This window comes from Salarias fasciatus, chromosome 19 (genome assembly GCF_902148845.1).
Source record: "Salarias fasciatus chromosome 19, fSalaFa1.1, whole genome shotgun sequence".
Classification (NCBI taxonomy): Eukaryota; Metazoa; Chordata; class Actinopteri; order Blenniiformes; family Blenniidae; genus Salarias; species Salarias fasciatus.
In genome coordinates this window covers 12,405,327-12,423,927 of record NC_043763.1, presented here as the reverse complement: position 1 = coordinate 12,423,927, position 18,601 = coordinate 12,405,327, and the positions used below count along the sequence as shown (strand labels likewise).

General features: G+C 48.1%; 1 protein-coding gene across 1 annotated transcript; it reads right to left on the bottom strand.

Annotated features, from left to right (window-relative positions):
* Positions 1-11,736: 11,736 nt before the first annotated feature.
* LOC115407132 (uncharacterized) lies at positions 11,737-17,602 on the bottom strand. Its single transcript, XM_030117489.1, has 5 exons — positions 17,555-17,602; positions 14,452-15,107; positions 12,720-13,050; positions 12,432-12,607; positions 11,737-11,971 (listed from the first exon to the last, which is right to left on the bottom strand). Exons 1-5 carry the CDS (start codon positions 17,600-17,602, stop codon positions 11,737-11,739), a joined length of 1,446 nt encoding a protein of 481 aa, XP_029973349.1.
* Between the last annotated feature and the right edge of the window lie 999 nt (positions 17,603-18,601).

Genomic DNA, 18,601 nt, shown 5'->3' with positions numbered 1-18,601 from the left:
GTAAGACACAAAAAGAAATTTCTCAAAGAGCAGCCTGTTCACAGAGTGCAGTTTCAAAGCACATTCACAAAAAGTCTGTTGGAAGGGAGAAATGTGGCAGGAAACGCTGCACAACCAAGAGAGATGACCGCAGGCTTAACAGCATTGTGAAGAAGAGCCGCTTCCAGAATTTGGGGGAGCTTCAAAGACAGTGGACTGAAGCTGGAGTCCAGGTATCAAAAGCCACTGTTCACAGACGTGTCCGGGAAATGGGCTACAATAGCCGTATTCCCATGGTCAAGCCACTTCTGAACTCAAGACAACGGAAAAAGCGTCTGACTTGGGCTGTGGAAAAGAAGCACTGGACAGTTGAAGAGTGGTCCAAAGTCCTCTTTTCAGACGAAAGCAAGTTTTGTATTTCATTTGGAAGTCAAGGCGCCAGAGTCTGGAGAAAGGCTGGAGAGGAGCAAAATCCAAGTTGCTTGAAATCCAGTGTGAAGTTCCCACAGTCAGCGATGGTTTGGGGAGCCATGTCAGCTGCTGGTGTTGGTCCACTGCGTTTCATCAAGTCCAGAGTAAATGCAGCTGTGTACCAAGAGATTTTAGAGCACTACATGCTTCCTTCTGCTGAAAAGCTCTATGGAGATGATGATTTCATTTTCCAGCATGATCTGGCACCTGCCCACAGTGCCAAAACCACCAGTAACTGGTGTACTGACCATGGCATTACTGTCCGCGATTGGCCTGCCAATTCCCCTGACCTGAACCCCATTGAGAATTTGTGGGGTATTGTCAAGAAGAAGCTGAAAGACACCAGACCCAACAATGCAAATGACCTAAAGGCCGCTATTGAAGCATCCTGGGCATCCATAACACCTCAGCAAAGCCACAGGCTGATTGCCTCCATGCCACGCCGCATTGATGCAGTAATTCGTGCAAAAGGATTCCCAACCAAGTACTGAGTGCATTAATGGACATTTTCAAATGTTTGATTTTGTTTTGCTGTTATAATTTTGTTTTTTTACTTGATCTGAGGAAATATTCTAATATTTTGAGATAGGATTTTTGAGTTTTCTTAAACTGTAAGCCATAATCAGCGATATTAAAATAATAAAAGGCTTGAAATATCTCAGTTGATTTGTAATGAATCCAGAATGTATGACATTTTTGTTTTTTTAATTGCATTTCAGAAAATAAAGAACTTTATCACAATATTCTAATTTTCTGAGACAGTCCTGTAATGGTAGGGGAAACACTGCGCACACACACACACACACACACACACACACACACACACACACACACACACACACACCTCCTTATTTCATAAGTGTGGCTTAGTGGCCCACTGGTGGGCCCTGCAGGTACTGAAGATAGGCTGTGAGGTACAACACAATAAGTTCATAAATTGTTTGTTACACATTTCAATTAAAATAATTCATTTTCTTATCTTACCAACATTAAACCTCTTTTTGTTTGAAAAAGTTAATTTTCCTTAGTAAAATGTGGCATCCTATTGCACTAAACTCAGACTGCAAATACTTGGGGATATTTTACACCAGGTTTTTATGGCTTTATAGGTTTTTAATTGATCCTGCATTGATCCATATGCATCAAGCGCAGCAATGCTGAGCTGATTCAGAAAATCAGTCTGTCTGTTCTCTCCTTTTCTCTCTTTCTATCCCCTCACCCCAACAGCAATAGCAGAAAGCCGCCACCTCTGAGCCTGGTTCTGCAGGTTTCTTCCTTTCTAAAGGGAGATTTTCATTTCCACAGTCACTTAATTATGCTTGCTCGAGGATCTGTTGGGTTTTCTCTGTAAAAGCAGCTTAGAAGTGACTGTGTTGCAATTGATGCTATAAATAAAGCTGAATTGAATTGAATTGAATTGAATTTATTTTCAAGTGTGTTGTGGTGTCGTTCCAATTGGAAATGTCTGCCTCAGGTGAATATGTGAGTGAGTGTGTAATGTTTGGGGCTGGGTGGCCAGAAGCAGGGTTTACCCTGCACAGGTCAACAGTCCATCTCAGGACAAACACAGAGACAGACATATCACACACACTCACACCCAAGAGGAACTTCTTTTTTTTTTCAGTCATCAATTAGCCTCCAAACACTTTTTGGATCGTGCAGGAAGCAAGTAACCCCAAAAAAGATCCTCCTGCACACAGAATCATGCGCAAGCCTGGATTCAAAACCTAGATAACCTCAGTGAGGTGAGGGTGCTAACCACTTCACCACAGTGTGTATCAGAGTTTCACAGATGGAGGTAAAAAGTGTTGTGGTGTTTACAGATGTTGCCCTCCATCGGCTGCTTTAAGAGAATCATTGAAAGTGTTGTGCAGGATCCTGGTTGGTGTCTGTGACTCTGATGTGCTGCACTATCTTGACGATAAACATTACTGTTTGACTGGTTTCAGAAATGTTTTCTTTTCAACCAGTGGGGATATTGATGAATCGCTCACAAGTCCATAAGATCTTCAGATGTGACAGCCTGCCTGTGTTGTGCTCACAGCTATTTCCTGATTCATTCTGATGGCCGCAAGAAAGTCCTTTTTTCCGTGTGGGACATTTATCAATGTGTCAATCCAGGGAAAGCTCTGAAGTTGTTGGATCCGTCAACACAGTAAGCGGCAGAACTCCTGTTCCTGCTAAGCACCGACATGGTCACAACATCTGCCAGCCGCAGCAGAGCCAGAACGGCAGGCGGGAAAAACCATGGTCCGCGACCCCACTCGGGACACCGCAGCCAGGCCACAGGGACTAACACGGTCAAGCGACAGAACTCGTGTTCTCGCTGAAAACCGACATGGCCACAGAGTCTGTGCACATATCTATCAGATATGAACGCACAAAAGTGGATGCAGAGGCCCAGGAGGCATCCTGGCAGATGTCACTCACTGTGACCCCTCTGCACAGGGCCGCAGAGGCAGCCATACTCTGTGTGGAATGAACACGAATCATTGCAAGAGATTCCATGCCCTGTAGGCAGCTGCAATAGCGCCCCCCGACCCAGTGGGCGAGACGCTGAGTGGGCTCCACGCCCCCTGGCCCCAAACCTCACAAACAGCTGGTCCGTAGTGCGAAAGCCAAAGGCTCAAGGTGGGGTCCCTTAGAGGAGAGTAAGCGGTCCTCCGCCTGCTCCAAAGGCTCGAAAGGAGGTCCCTTATGACCCTCCAACACCACGTGGAGGTCCCACGGAGAGACCACATGCCTGGGGGGGGGGGGGGGACACACGCCCCGCGCAGAAACCGCTTCACAAGTGGGTGGCTGCGTGCAGAGAAGCGGCCGAAACTGCTGTGGCCCGCTGCGATGGCCGATGCTAACACTGCCAGGGTGGATGCACCGCGACCGCTGTCCAGCAGGGCCTGGAGTATGGAGGTAAATTTGTGTCTTTATTTTTCAATCAAAAAAAAAGTTGCTCCAATCGCAAAACATGTTTCAATCAGAAAAAACTTCACTTCAATCAAAAAAAAACAAAAAACATTTTCAATCAAAGAAGAAACTTGTTCAAACCCAAAAAAAGATTTGGATACCCCAAAAAATTGCATATAAACACGTTTTTTCTTTGATAGAATTTTTTTTTTTTTTTTTTTTTGGTTGAAAATACATTTTTTGATTGAAGTCCTATTTTTGGATTTCAGCCATATTATGGGTGGGTTTGTTTGTCATGTCATGATGATTCATGGCCAAGTCCAGCAGAAAGCCAGATAACGAGCCTCATTGCAATCAGCTGTGTTGAAGCAGGGAGACATGGAAAACATGCAGGGCTGCGGCCCTCCAGGACCGACTTTGGACACCCCTGTATTAAAGGATAAGTTCGGTTTAAACAGTTTTCATGTTGTTTATAGAACGAAGTAGAACAATATACTCATATAGATGTTTATAGAAGATGTTTGCAGTGCAGAGATCTTCTTCTTCTTTGGAGTGGGTGGCAACAACTTTGGTGCACAGCGCCACCTATTGTGTCTCTTGGTGAATGTACTTCAGTTTACATCCACATCACCGTATTCACTTCAGAGATCTGTAAACCTGCAACAACAGCATGTATTTTGTGACACCAGGCTGTGGTGGAGGAGAAGCGTGATTGGACCATGAGGAAATATTGGTGAAACGAATGAGTTTTTTGGACGATTAAAGCCGTTTTGGGAGCCGGCGCCACACATGCCCTATTGGCTAACAGTATACGGATGTCTGCAGCTTGACCTTGGATTTAAATTTCTCCCGAAGCACTGTTTGGATCAGAAAAGTATTCGGGGTCAGTATATTGTTCTACTTCATTCTATAAACAACGTGAAAACTGTTTAAACCGAACTTATCCTTTAAATCCCGTTGACAGCGCTGCCAGGTCTTCATCTTCCCATCCAACCACTAGACCCGCTCCAGTACTAATACAAAGCCTCCCCCAACAACTTATTATTATTGTTTTGTGTTCTCCAACATCAGTGATGGCAAGTAACGAAGTACAAATACTTCGTTACTGTACTTAAGTAAAAAATTAAGGTACTTTTTACTTTTAGAAGTATTTATTTTTCTGACAACTTTTTAGTTTTACTCCCTGCATTTTGAATCTAAATATTGGTACTTTCTACTCCTTACATTTTCCCAAAAAGCTTATTACTTCTTTGAATATATATTATTTATTTTAGGGCTGGGCACGTTAACACACTGCTTCCATAAACGCCGGCAAACACACCGCGCTCCAGCTGAGCGTCAAAAAAGCACACAGGCCACGCCGCTTTTAGCGGTGAAACACGGTCCATTCCTCATTATTTGCCATATTGAACCAGGCCGAATTCCTTCAACACACAATTTGGCTTAATAACGGAAAGTATGAGGCACAATTCGGCGTGACTTACGGAATGTCTTACGGAATTCTTGCAAAAAAAAAACAAAAAAAAAAAAACATGATCCCGTCCCTGGCTGGGGGCAGGATGATCATTACAGAGTACTTTCGTTTTTTTTAATTAACTATCTTTATTGGAAGCAATTTCAATACAACACATGATACAGTGTGACGGACAGAACTTTCAGAATATCATTTTTTCCAATATTTTTAAACATCCACCCACCCCCTACCCCACCCCAAAGGAGAGAGGTTCTCAATGAACGTGTATTGTCCCAATGTAAACAACACAGAATATACAACAAATACAAAAACAAAAGAAAAACAACAAAAATAGCTAAATGACATTAAAAAAAAAATCAAATTAATTAATCGAAATAAATAAATAAAACAAAATGAAGGGAGGACTCAGTCATCACGATCAGGCATGGATGTCAATGATTCAATGTAATTTAAGAGAGGTCTCCAAGTCTTCTCAAACAAATTTGGGGAACCATGAAGAGAAAATCTAAGCTTTTCAAGCCTGATGGACAGTAACACCTCCTGTTGGAAATATTCTGTTTGATTATCATTGCTAAATGTTGTCTTGAACTGCACAGGAAGCTTAAGTTGACTCAGCAGGATGAGTGACTTGCCTGCATTCTCCAGAATGCTGATTGAGAGCATCTTATCTATGCTGACAGACTGTGTGCCACCCTTTTCCTGTTGCCAGTGCCACATTTCACCGAAACTACAAGAATTTTCTATTAATCCATCACCGCAAGTGAAAAATCTGGGTGTGATCTTCATCAGCAGAGTTGTTTTTTATCACTTAAAAAACATAGCCAGAGTCCGCCCTCTCTCTCTCGGGCCAACACGGAGACGCTATGCATGCTTTTATCACCAGTCATATTGACTATTGCAATGGCTTCTTTCTGGTCTTCCGAAGCAGAGCATTAAAGGTTTACAACTTTTACAAAATTCAGTAGCTCATGTCCTGACAAGGACTAGAAAGTGGGCCCACATTGCACTAGTTTTAAAATCGCTGCATTGGCTCCCCGTGTCTCTCAGGATCGATTTTAAGGTTCTCTTAATGGTTTTAAGTGTCTTAATGGTCTTGGGCCTTCTTTGCTTTCAGATCTGCTTTTACCCGATCAGCCTCCACGGACCCTGCGCTCCTGTGGCAAGCGTCTCCTCCAAATACCTCATGTTAACTTAAAGACTCAGGGTGAGGTAGCTCTCGAGTTCTATGGTCCTAAACTCTGGAACGACTTGCCACGAAAGCTCAGGGACGCGGAGAATGTTCACATTTTTAAGAGCAGGCTCAAGACCCACCTTTTTGGTCTAGCTTTTAACTGATATTTATTTTTAGTTTAGTCTTGATTTGGCATCATTTGTTACTTATTCATCTGTTTTAATTATCTTATTTATGTTGTATTTATTCATTATCCTATTAATATTTTATAATGCTTGTGCTCTACTCTATATTTTAGACTCATTTAGCCTTTTTTAGTCTTAAGTTTTTATGTTTTTACCTATTGTTATTTTCAAGTGTTTCCTCTGAGGGAGCCCTCTGCATCGCTTGTGGCTGCCAGACTGCTGTGCTGTGGGTTCTTGGTGGAGATTTGGGGATCACTCCCCCGTCTCCTCTGGGTGTCCTGCGCAGGAGCCCTGGTTGCCATGGGCGACCTGCTGCTCTCGATGTAGATGGCTCCTGGGTGTGTTTCCTCTTCTAACTCATCTGTGCCCAGCCTTATATTCTATTTTAATACTCACTTCATTAGTTTATGGTGGAGGAAGGGGGGGTGGAGGGATGGTCTGTGTTCTTGTGCTGTATCTTTGGTTTTGGGGAAGACGGATTGGTGGGTGGAGTAGGTGGAGTGGGGTTGCTTTTAATCTGTGAAGCGCTTTGTGTTGCAATTTTTATGTCCAGATTCAAGGTTGTGAAGCTGGGTTGTTGGCGATGCAGGTTGAACCGACGGCACGGATAAGTTTTTGTATTTCATGTATCTACACGCACACACACTCACACTCACACACACACACACACACACACACACACACACACACACACATACACACACACACACACACACACACACACGCACACACACACACACACACACACACACAGTCTCGTATTTCTATCCTTGTGGGGACCGTCCATTGACTCCCATTCATGTCTAGCCCCTAACCCTGACCCTTACCCTAACCCTAACCCACACCACAACAAAGCCTAACCCTAAAGAAATGTTTTTGCACTTTTACTTTTTTCAGTAACAACAACATGGTCAAGAAAACACTGTTTCTCCTACTTAGGACCGGAAAAAGGTCCCCACAAGGCACGTCGTTCCACGTTTTGCTATCCTTGTGGGGACATTTGGCCCCAACAAGGATAGAAATACGAGAACACACACGCACACACACACGCACACACACACACACACACACACACACACACACACACACACACACACACACACACACACACACACACACACACACACAGAGTTGTAGAATTTTCAAAAGAAACTGAAAGCCTTCCAGTTAAGGTGATGGCTTGAAAGATTCTTCAGACTCCTTTTCGATCATGTGAACATGCAAACTGCACTTTTCAAAGACACGTTCTTCAACATTTGTTTTTTTATTATTATTTTATTTTTTTTACGTTTTCATAATGAAGATATCAGTACGTTAATCAATATATACAGAGGGGGGCTGCTGCTGGGGGCTGAGGGTTCCTGAGGGGGGCCTGACGAGGGCTGCTACTGGGGGCCTGAGGGGCCTGAGGAGGGCTGCTGCTGGGGGCCTGAGGGGGGCCTGAGGAGGGCTGCTGCTGGGGGCCTGAGGGGGGCCTGAGGAGGACTGCTGCTGGTGGCCTGAGGGGCCTGAGGAGCCTGAGGGGGGCCTGAGTAGGGCTGTTGCTGGGGGCCTGAGGGGGGCTGCTGCTGGGGGCCTGAGGGCGCCTGAGGAGGGCCCCTACTGGGGGCCTGAGGGGGGCCTGAGAGGCCTGAGGAGGGCTGCTACTGGGGGCCTGAGGGGGCCCTGAGGAGGGCTGCTACTGGGGGCCTGAGGGGGGCCTGAGGAGGGCTGCTGCTGGGGGCCTGAGGGGGGCCTGAGGAGGACTGCTGCTGGGGGCCTGAGGGGCTGGAGGAGGGCTCCTACTGGGGGCCTGAGGGGGGCCTGAGGAGGGCTGTTGCTGAGGGCCTGAGGGGGGCCTGAGGAGGGCTGCTGCTGGGGGCCTGAGGGGGGCCTGAGGAGGACTGCTGCTGGTGGCCTGAGGGGCCTGAGGAGCCTGAGGGGGGCCTGAGTAGGGCTGTTGCTGGGGGCCTGAGGGGGGCTGCTGCTGGGGGCCTGAGGGCGCCTGAGGAGGGCTTCTACTGGGGGCCTGAGGGGGCCCTGAGGAGGGCTGCTGCTACAGGCCTGAGGGGCCTGAGGGGGGCCTGAGGAGGGCTGCTGCTGGGGGCCTGAGGGGGGTTGCTGCGGGGGGCCTGAGGGGCTGGAGGAGGGCTGCTGCTGGAGGCCTGAGGGGGGCCTGAGGAGGGCTGCTGCTGGAGGCCTGAGGGGCCTGAGGAGGGCTGCTGCTGGGGCCCTGAGGAGGGCCTGAGGAGGACTGCTGCTGGGGGCCTGAGGGGGGCTGCTGCTGGGGGCCTGAGGGGCTGGAGGAGGGCTGCTGCTGGAGGCCTGTGGGGGGCCTGAGGAGGGCTGTTGCTGGGGGCCTGAGGGGGGTCGGCGGAGGGCTGTTGCTGGGGGCCTGAGGGGGGCCTGTGGAGGGCTGTTGCTGAGAGCCTGAAGGGGGCCGGAGGAGGGCTGCTGCTGGTGGCCTGAGGGGCCTGAGGAGCCTGAGGGGGGCCTGAGTAGGGCTGTTGCTGGGGGCCTGAGGGGGGCCTGAGGAGGGCTGTTGCTGAGAGCCTGAAGGGGGCCTGAGGAGGGCTGCTGCTGGTGGCCTGAGGGGCCTGAGGAGCCTGAGGGGGGCCTGAGTAAGGCTGTTGCTGGGGGCCTGAGGGGCCTGAGGAGGGCTGCTGCTGGGGGCCTGAGGGGGGCCTGAGGAGGGCTGCCGCTGGGGGCCTGAGGGGGGCCTGAGGAGGACTGCTGCTGGAGGCCTGAGGGGGGCCTGTAGGAGGGCTGCTGCTGGGGGCCTGAGGTGGGCCTGAGGAGGGCTGCTGCTGAGGGCCTGAGGGGGGCCTGAGTAGGGCTGTTGCTGGGGGCCTGAGGGGGGCCTGAGGGGCCTGAGGAGGGCTGCTACTGGGGGCCTGAGGGGGCCCTGAGGAGGGCTGCTGCTACAAGCCTGAGGGGCCTGAGGGGGGCCAGAGGAGGGCTGCTGCTATGGGCCTGAGGGGGGCCGGAGGAGGGCTGCTGCTGTGGGCCTGAGGGGGGCCAGAGGAGGGCTGCTGCTGGGGGCCTGAACAGAGCCTGAGGAGGGCTGCTGCTGAGGGCCTGAGGGCGGCCTGTGGTGGACTGCTGCTGGGGGCCTGAGGGGCCGGAGGATGGCTGCTACTGGGGGCCTTAGGGGGGCCGGAGGAGTGCTGCTACTGGGGGCCTGAGGAGGGCTGCTGCTGGGGGCCTGAGGGGCTGGAGGAGGGCTCCTACTGGGGGCCTGAGGGGGGCCTGAGGAGGGCTGTTGCTGGGGCCCTGAGGAGGGCCTGAGGAGGACTGCTGCTAGGGGCCTGAGGAGGGCTGTTGCTGAGAGCCTGAAGGGGGCCTGAGGAGGGCTGCTGCTGGTGGCCTGAGGGGCCTGAGGAGCCTGAGGGGGGCCTGAGTAAGGCTGTTGCTGGGGGCCTGAGGGGCCTGAGGAGGGCTGCTGCTGGGGGCCTGAGGGGGGCCTGAGGAGGGCTGCCGCTGGGGGCCTGAGGGGGGCCTGAGGAGGACTGCTGCTGGAGGCCTGAGGGGGGCCTGAGGAGGGCTGCTGCTGGGGGCCTGAGGTGGGCCTGAGGAGGGCTGCTGCTGAGGGCCTGAGGGGGGCCTGAGTAGGGCTGTTGCTGGGGGCCTGAGGGGGGCCTGAGGGGCCTGAGGAGGGCTGCTACTGGGGGCCTGAGGGGGCCCTGAGGAGGGCTGCTGCTACAAGCCTGAGGGGCCTGAGGGGGGCCAGAGGAGGGCTGCTGCTATGGGCCTGAGGGGGGCCGGAGGAGGGCTGCTGCTGTGGGCCTGAGGGGGGCCAGAGGAGGGCTGCTGCTGGGGGCCTGAACAGAGCCTGAGGAGGGCTGCTGCTGAGGGCCTGAGGGCGGCCTGTGGTGGACTGCTGCTGGAGGCCTGAGGGGCCGGAGGATGGCTGCTACTGGGGGCCTTAGGGGGGCCGGAGGAGTGCTGCTACTGGGGGCCTGAGGAGGGCTGCTGCTGGGGGCCTGAGGGGCTGGAGGAGGGCTCCTACTGGGGGCCTGAGGGGGGCCTGAGGAGGGCTGTTGCTGGGGCCCTGAGGAGGGCCTGAGGAGGACTGCTGCTAGGGGCCTGAGGGGGGCTGCTGCTGGGGGCCTGAGGGGCCGGAGGAGATCTGCTGCTGGTGGCCTGAGGGTCCTGAAGAGCCTGAGGGGGGCCTGAGTCGGGCTGTTGCTGGGGGCCTGAGGGGGGCCTGAGGAGGGCCGCTGCTGGAGGCCTGAGCGGCCTGAGGAGGGCTGCTGCTGAGGGCCTGAGGAGGACTGCTGCTGGAGGCCTGAGGGGCCGGAGGATGGCTGCTACTGGGGGCCTGAGGGGGGCCGGAGGAGGGCTGCTGCTGGGGGCCTGAGGAGGGCTGCTGCTGGAGGCCTGAGCGGCCTGAGGAGGGCTGCTGCTGAGGGCCTGAGGAGGACTGCTGCTGGAGGCCTGAGGGGCCTGAGGAGGGCTGCTGCTGAGGACCTGAGGGCGGCCTGAGGAGTGCTGCTGCTGGGGGCCTGAGGAGGGCTGCTGCTGGGGGCTGAGGGGGGCTGCTGCTGGGGGCCTGAGGGGGGCCTGAGTGTGTTGATTGGTTGTAATTTCCGTTTGGTAACTGAAAAATAAAGAGGAGCGGCACCTCCTCTCGTAGAAGTGAACGCGAGTGAGTTCGCTGCACTGAGCTGAAAGCAGCATGTCTCAGAGTGTGTTTGTTTTCCAATAAGTTTGAGTGTGCGAGGCAGGCATGTCTGCGACGGAGGGAGCAACCGCAGGAAGTTCCCGGGCAGCGCGAGGAACTGCCACTGCAGAAGATTTAACAAAAACGCGTAAAACAAACATGAAACCCTCGCGAGCATTAGCAACGCCATCCTTAGGTGCTGACGGATGGCAGAACCAAAAAGACAGAAAAAAACTTTGTCTAACGAGCGGAAAAAAGGGTAATGGGAGTGGGATGCTCTCTGCATGCGGGGGTGGGGGCGGGGGAGGGGGATGATGCGGAGGACGTTTACGACAGTGAGCTTTCACAGGAGACCAGTAGGGGGAGCGCTAAAGCAAATCTTGCATAGTACTGCTTTAATTTTCAGATGTATCACGAATAGACATACCATACTGATTAAAATATACACTTTAAAAAGTGGTACATACAAAAATTAAAACGCACTTTCAAATTTTATATGACAAACTTCTATTTTGCCTGTAATCAAGCTATAGTCAAACGTTTCTGAACGTTTACACAGCTGCATGGCCTATTTGTAGGCTATTGTCCATAAATTTCATGTTTTCTACAAAATACATATTCAGGACCATGTATGCATTTTATTCTGAATGGCCTGAATGTGCTCCTCGCGCATGCGCTTCTCTGCTTCTCCGGCTGGGCGTAACAGAGGGGCAGCGGAGCAATCCAGGGCAATGTGTGCGCTGTGGGTTTTGAGAACATGGAGCGGAGCGGACCGGACACGCAACATGTGGAATTTGGGGGTGATACCATTAAATAAGACAGCGACAGATGTCCAACACTCCTCGGACACTGCAGAGGACAGAATGTTTGTCTGGCTCAACTTGTTGTCGTGTCCATCCTGGTGCAGATCTCACGCCTCAGCTCTACCTGTCTGATTCAGCAGACCCACTTTCTTCAACACCTCGTCAACACGGGGAATCAACAGTTCCTTGAAGTCCCACAGGCGCTTGTCCATCTGAAAGTCCTTGTAGCCTTGGCCCCGATTAGAATGACGAACGTGAATGATCCCACAAACGTCGAGTGGAACCTTGACTTTGTTGCTGAAAGCCTTGATGACGTAGTGCACTGAAGTCTGCTCCACCATCCTGAGATACACAGAGATAATGGTGAGTTCAAAGCAGTTTTTTTTAAATTGGTGTTGATGAAAGAAAAACCTATGAAGTGAAATTCATCTTTGAAAATCAAAATCAATTGTACTCATATGCAAGAAAACAAAAGAGAACTGCAAATATTAGAGCTACTTGACTTAATTATGTTTGAATATGAAAATTGTGGGAGCTTGGTAACCCGGAGTCAGAGGAGAAAGGCCATGCAGTATATTCCAGATGCCAGAGATACGCAACGAGCAGTTCAGATGCAGATTTCAGACTCACAGACAGACACAGGGAGAACATGCAAGCTCAACATGGAACGGCTCAAAAGACAGGAATCAGGAGCGAAAACACAAGCATGTAATCCGTTGGATGAGAGATTCAGCCAAAGTGTGAATACATTATACTGAATGTGAAGAGTGAAGAGCTCTTCAGAGCGCCTGATTGAGCTTACCTTGGCTGAATGATCATTTTCTCCCGACAGGAAACTTTTCCATTAGGTTTCTCCTTGTGAATGTGCTCCAGGATGTTCACTCCTGGAACCCCTTCCCACTGAGGCAGGTGAAACCTCCGGCTTGGCTCAAATATTGTCTTGGAAAAGATTTGATTCTCGATGAGGAAGACCCCGGTCTGCCGATACGAATACAGAATGCAAAACATTCTTTTAAATATTGTGAGTGTGATGGAAACATTTGGACAGTCATGTGTTTTGTCTTTTCAATAAACGCCAGGAGTTCACGACCTTTGAATGCTGCTTTTGGAGAGCGTCCATCAGTGACATCAGGTTGTTATGCTGGTACGGCATTATGATTTCATCCATGTCGTTTAGCAGGACGTAGCGAGAGCGCTCCATACTTCTATAAATGCACTCGTTTAGAGTCGTCATCTGGCCAAAGTAGTGTACGTCCCCTCCAGATCTGGAGAAAAGCCACCCATGGGACGGATTCAGATACTTGTCGATGGGCCAGGGGACAACTTCCAAAAAGCCCTCCTGGCTGTAAATCTGCAGCGCTCGGTCAAGGTTTCGGCCACAGCTGGTTTTATAGATGACCACTCTGTCTACTCCCAGCAACCTGAGACACAGTGAGGCAAACGTTACCTTTACTCATCTGAAATACAAAACAAAGTTAAACATGCTCCAGCCGTTTAAAGCAATTTATCTCGAACAACTGAAGCAAACAAATGTTTCTGTCTAGTTCTATGAAGATAAAAAGAGTATCTTCTACTTCCATGTTGAATGGTGTCACACTCGTGAGGAACATGCATTTGTGGGATGAGCAACAGAAATGATAAATTCATCAAATGTTCTCTGCAGTGACCAACATAATGACTCTCTGGGCAGAATGAGATCTCATCCCACAGCAGTGTGAGCATGAGGTTCCTCCACAAGCCCTTTACAATCTGTCTGGTAAAATAATAAATGGTTAACTCTCTAATACGTCTTGCTTCAATCCAAACAACGCCAAGAGAAAGTCAATAGCAGAATAAGCTGTTTGACAATGGTGAAAAGATTTGGCACCATTTTTATGGAAGCAGCCCACATACACAGTTCTGCTGCTCATCCCATGAATATCACAATACAATGGAGCACAATTTAAACAGAAAACACACAAACATGCAAAGAAACACTGAATATCTGTCCTGACTGCTTGTGTTATTTTTGCAAATAGCCTTTGCATATTAGTGAATGAACAACCTCATATGAATCCCCAACGCACATAAAACAGAAGTTCTTATTCGGTTCAGTTTAGTGGCAAATTTTCTAAACATTTAGTAACAAGGAATAGAATTAGTTTGTCTTCCACCACTGTGAGCAACTGGGGAGTTACTTTTCACCAGGACTCATCCTTCGACTCCCACATTTAAAAAGTCTGCAGAATCCCATTTTTTTCACCTGTCATGTTCCTAAAATCAGGAACACGTCGAATCGAATGACAGTGAGAAATCAATCCAAGCATTTGTTACTTCTAGACTAGATTGTTGTAATTCCTTATCAGAGTATTTGAATAACTGCTTCAGAGGTCTGCTGAACTGATTGTTGTGACAGGAACGATGTTCATATGTTGTGGAATTTTTGGTGACACCACCATTAAATGTCACCGTCATTCTGTCTCTCTCCTGTAAATTATAAAATACTACATGCGTTTTCTCATTGTCTCATTTTGAACCCACAAAACCCACTTGACCAACTTTAATATCTCCTGCAGTTGGTGCTCTATCCTCTCTGTTCTCTCTCTGTGTACCGTCCTGTCAAATCTCTGAAAGTGGAACTGGAAGTTCCTCATTTGATTCTCTGGCCCCTCTTCGAGTCTGCAGCGAGTGGATTAGCTCGCTGTCTGATGCCAACTTGTTTGTTCACTGTTTTCTCTTTTTCTCTGTCCTTTCTATTCCTCTTTCACTATTCTCTGAGTTTTTTCCCTTTCTTTTGGACATCATCAAGAAAGAAATGAACACGGTGGTGTGGAGTTGCTGACCTGTACATCTCGAGGGTCTGGACAAACTGAAGCACATTGTCATAGTCACCGAAAAGGCTGGAGATACAAACAGTGAAGTTAAACTTCAGCTTTTCTTGGTCTGATAAGTGCTTATTCCGATTCCTTAAAGGAAGCCACGTGTGGTTCGACGGCTTGGTCGGGTCCTTCGTGAATGGCTCGGTCAAAACTGTGACATGGGTGGCATCGCAGTCTTGGGGAATCTGACACATGACATCTGTTGTGACGTAGGCAAATCCAAAATCTTCTGGATGCGGGAGAATGGACGCTGGAGTCGATGTACTTAATGAGCCGGCGCAGCAGAAGAGGCAGTGCATCGGATGAGTGGCGGTTTTGTTGAATATGCTGATGATTCGAACGTCCAGACCTTTCACTCTCTGATCCATGTAGCCAGAAACCAGCAGATGCTTGGTGTTGTCAATGGGAGTGATGGTCTGCTGGGAGACCAGGAAGGGGCAGGTGACAGTGGGCCACTCACGTCTGGGGATGTAGTTTTGCATGGAGAAGTCGGAGAATTGAACGCAGAATTGAACGCTGAAGATGGCTACGAGGACGAGGGAAAACACAAAGAGGAGGAGGAGCTTCTTTCTGGAGGTTTTTGCGTTGTCCATCAAGCTTCGAAGGAACTCTGTCACCACCTGAGACAGAAGTCAAAAACAGAAATCACAAATCCATTTTCAGTAGGGAGTGCTTCCGGCAGGGTGTGAGTTAACCTTGACTAATTATCATGTTAAAGTGTAAGGCATGTTGTCGAGGACGGAGTTTTCCTCCCTCCGGTGCCGGGCTGGGCTCCCCTCCGATTGCTCCTCATACCTTCCAGATTCTTTCTTGGATCCCAAATAGAGTGCAGAAATAAAGATTCCCAATGCAGATTTCCAACGCTGATCACAATTAATTTGTGCGAAGCCTCCAGACAGAATTCTGGTCCTCTGTGTCCCTAGTCTGTCCGCGAGCAGCCCTCACTGACAGAATCAGAGCAAAAGGCGATGTCTAATCTAATGTGTGTGTATTTATGAAGTCTTCCAAACACAGGCGGGGTGATATTTTCATTCTTCTGGGTCACACACCACTGGAACTGGTTTGGGCTGGTTGGGCATCTGCTTCTCTCACACTGATGTGGATACGGTGTTCCTCCTGTTGTCCCAGCACAGCCGCTCCGTGCCTGATAAGGAGTTGTCTTTCTGCACAAAGATACTCAAAGATTCCTTGCATGAACATTAGCGTACGTCTGATTAGGAGAGCAAGATTATGAGTTACAAGCTGCATTTCTCCATAATATTAAATAGGTCAGAAGACAGTAGAGTAGGAATAGAAGTTGTAAATATCTACAATTCCCCCTCTTGACCTAAGCTAGTCTTAGGCTAATAAAGCAAATATTAAATAGAACAGGAAATAGTAAGATAGAACATAGTAAATTTGTAATAGGAAACAGTAAAATTTCACAATGTCCACCTGCTCAGTGTGAGTAAAATGTACAATCATTGCATCAAATCATTGTTAATGTGTTGGTGTTTTGTTGATCACAGTTTTTTTTTTACAAGTTCTTTTCCTTTTTAATCAGGGTTGTAAAATAAGCAGCCTGTGGGATGATCATTCAAAGTGTTGCAAAACCAACACCGAACTATTGAGTTCATGGCATGAGGTTGGTGAAATTTGCTTTCAGCAAAGTGTGTCCGTCTCTGCAGCTCAACAAATGCACATCAGCTAACGGTCCAGAATGATTCAACAGGAGAAACTTTTCACACATTCAGCGGCCTGAGAATCAGCTGTGGCAGAGTGTACCAAGACCTGCAATGTGTCCCTGTGGGAGGAAGCTAGAGGAGGTGATGAGCAGGATTTAGACTCTGAGATGATGATCTTCTCAGTTTGCAGACTGCTATGTATGGAGGGATTCTGTTCTGGAATAGAATATAAAATCAAGCAAGAAAAGGCTGTTTGTTTTTCAGCTTCCACAGCAGTGTGTTTAAGCACGAGCCCTCAGCCTCAGGTTGATTCTAATGTCTTCCTGATTGCTCATCATTTTTGGTCTCTGCTGAAGATGTTTACTCATAATGCTGGGCAGTGCCTAATGCACATTGTTCAGGAAGTTCAGGCAACAAGTCGGTCTCATTTGAGCAGTGAAGACTTCCACTGCTATCACTTTCATATATAAAGCCACCTTAGGCCTACTTTGCCAATATTTATCTGGCTATACTACAAGAACACAGAGCATACGCTCAAACACCACTGTCCCCAAAGTTCAAAATGAACTCAGAAAGCACTCTTTTATGTATTTTACACCCACTGCTTGGAATTCACTCCAGAAAAATCTGAACCTGAAGGAATTAGTTTCTCTTTGAACATTTAAAAACCTTGTGGGTAAAATGTAATCAGCCTCATAATGTTCTTGCTCCAGCTTTACATAAAAGCTCCATTATTTCACGTTATTGCTCTGACTTGTTGTTTTGTTTTTTTGTTGTTGTCTGACTTGTGTTTCATGAAGCCTGTGCACTGTTCGTTTTTAACTCTTGAAACGGAATCTTACTACTGAAACTTAATCGACAGCATTGCTTTGTGAATCTTTATGATATTATATGTTTGTTTATCATGTTGAAGCTAAACATGGTGCTCCAAAGCACTTTTGACCTAATAAATGTGTTTTTTTGTGTTGTGTTATGTGAGTACATTACTGCCATCAAACAGTAAATCTATTCTTAATGAGCAGACATGACAGTTTCTTATCGTACATTAAGCAGCGTACATTCAACAACTCAACCTTTGTAACATGAAGGTGTTTGTAGTGAGATTAAAAAAAACCCCAAAAAACTTAGTGGACTTTTTGAAAAGCTCTTTATAGTACAGATGGTCTAGAAATATCTGTAAGATCACACCCTTCATGTGTTGAACTTGTGGTCATTTCATTGGGACATGTGATATCTGGTCACCTAAATCCAGCCTTAATGTCAGCTACTAAAAGGGCCTCGATATTTTGCTGCTTCCAGAGAGCTGATTCAAATGTTGGGATCAATATTAATCCTCGCAGAAGGCCGGGATAAGCACATTCGACTTCCAGAAGACAGATATCTCCATCAAACACATGACTCACTTTCAGGTTTGAAGTGCCTGGTGGACTGTCGCTGCATTTCACTGCCATACTGTTTATGTATGTCACAAATAAAAATCGAATCCAATCTAATGAAGGTGAAGTATGGTCAAGTTAGATCTCTTTCTGAAAGACAAGAAAACATTATTAGAAGATTATGCAACTTTTAAAATGCATTTCAGCGCTACGGGAGGAATTTCTGCTCTGTTAACATTTGAATGCTCTTTTCTTTTTCTTATCGCAGGTTGTTCCCAGCAGCTTACAGCAATACAGGCTATTGGAGAGTTTTTTTCTCATTTTTTCTCTTAGGTAAACAGTCAAATTCTGGTAAAACATTAACAGGAGTCTGCATCAGTTATCATCACATCAACATAACCAGTCTGTCTGCATTTGAATCATCTCTATTGGAATATTTATGTTCTGAAGACAGTCACAGACAGAGATGGGAATCGATAAGATTTTTATAATTCTGACTCCATTGTCTTTTTCATTGTCTTTTTTTTTGCCATTTTTTGTGGGAAGGATTGACATTGAAGGGTGAAAAATACACTGGTGATACTCTGTACTGTTAAAAGAAGCTTTTGCTTGCTGATGTGTCCTGCTGGGATAGCAGTGCCTGCACGGCCTGGTACGGGTCATAATGGTACAGGTCATTATGACCCCTGCACAGGCTGCTTATTAAGGATTTGTTTTGCTTAATGCTGCTCTTCAGAAGATTCTCAGTAACTGATGTAATAGTGACCACACCTCAGAGAAGGTATAAGACAGTGATGGATGAGAACCGCTTCGGCTTTTTCACTTACAGACTCTGAACTGTGTGAATCTGCTCCCTGATTGCGCATCTTGTAATAAAAGACATCATTTCTGCTGGACTTCGGCTCCGACTGATTTCATCCTCTCCCAGACAGAGAAAAACCCTTCAATTGGTGACCCCAACGTGATTTTCATTGAACTGATTGGAAAAGAAGCGGTTACTGGGAGGAAGGACGTTCGGTACTCGGCGACGGAGCCCCGGCGACGGTCTGCAAAATCACCCGGGTGAACCTTAAA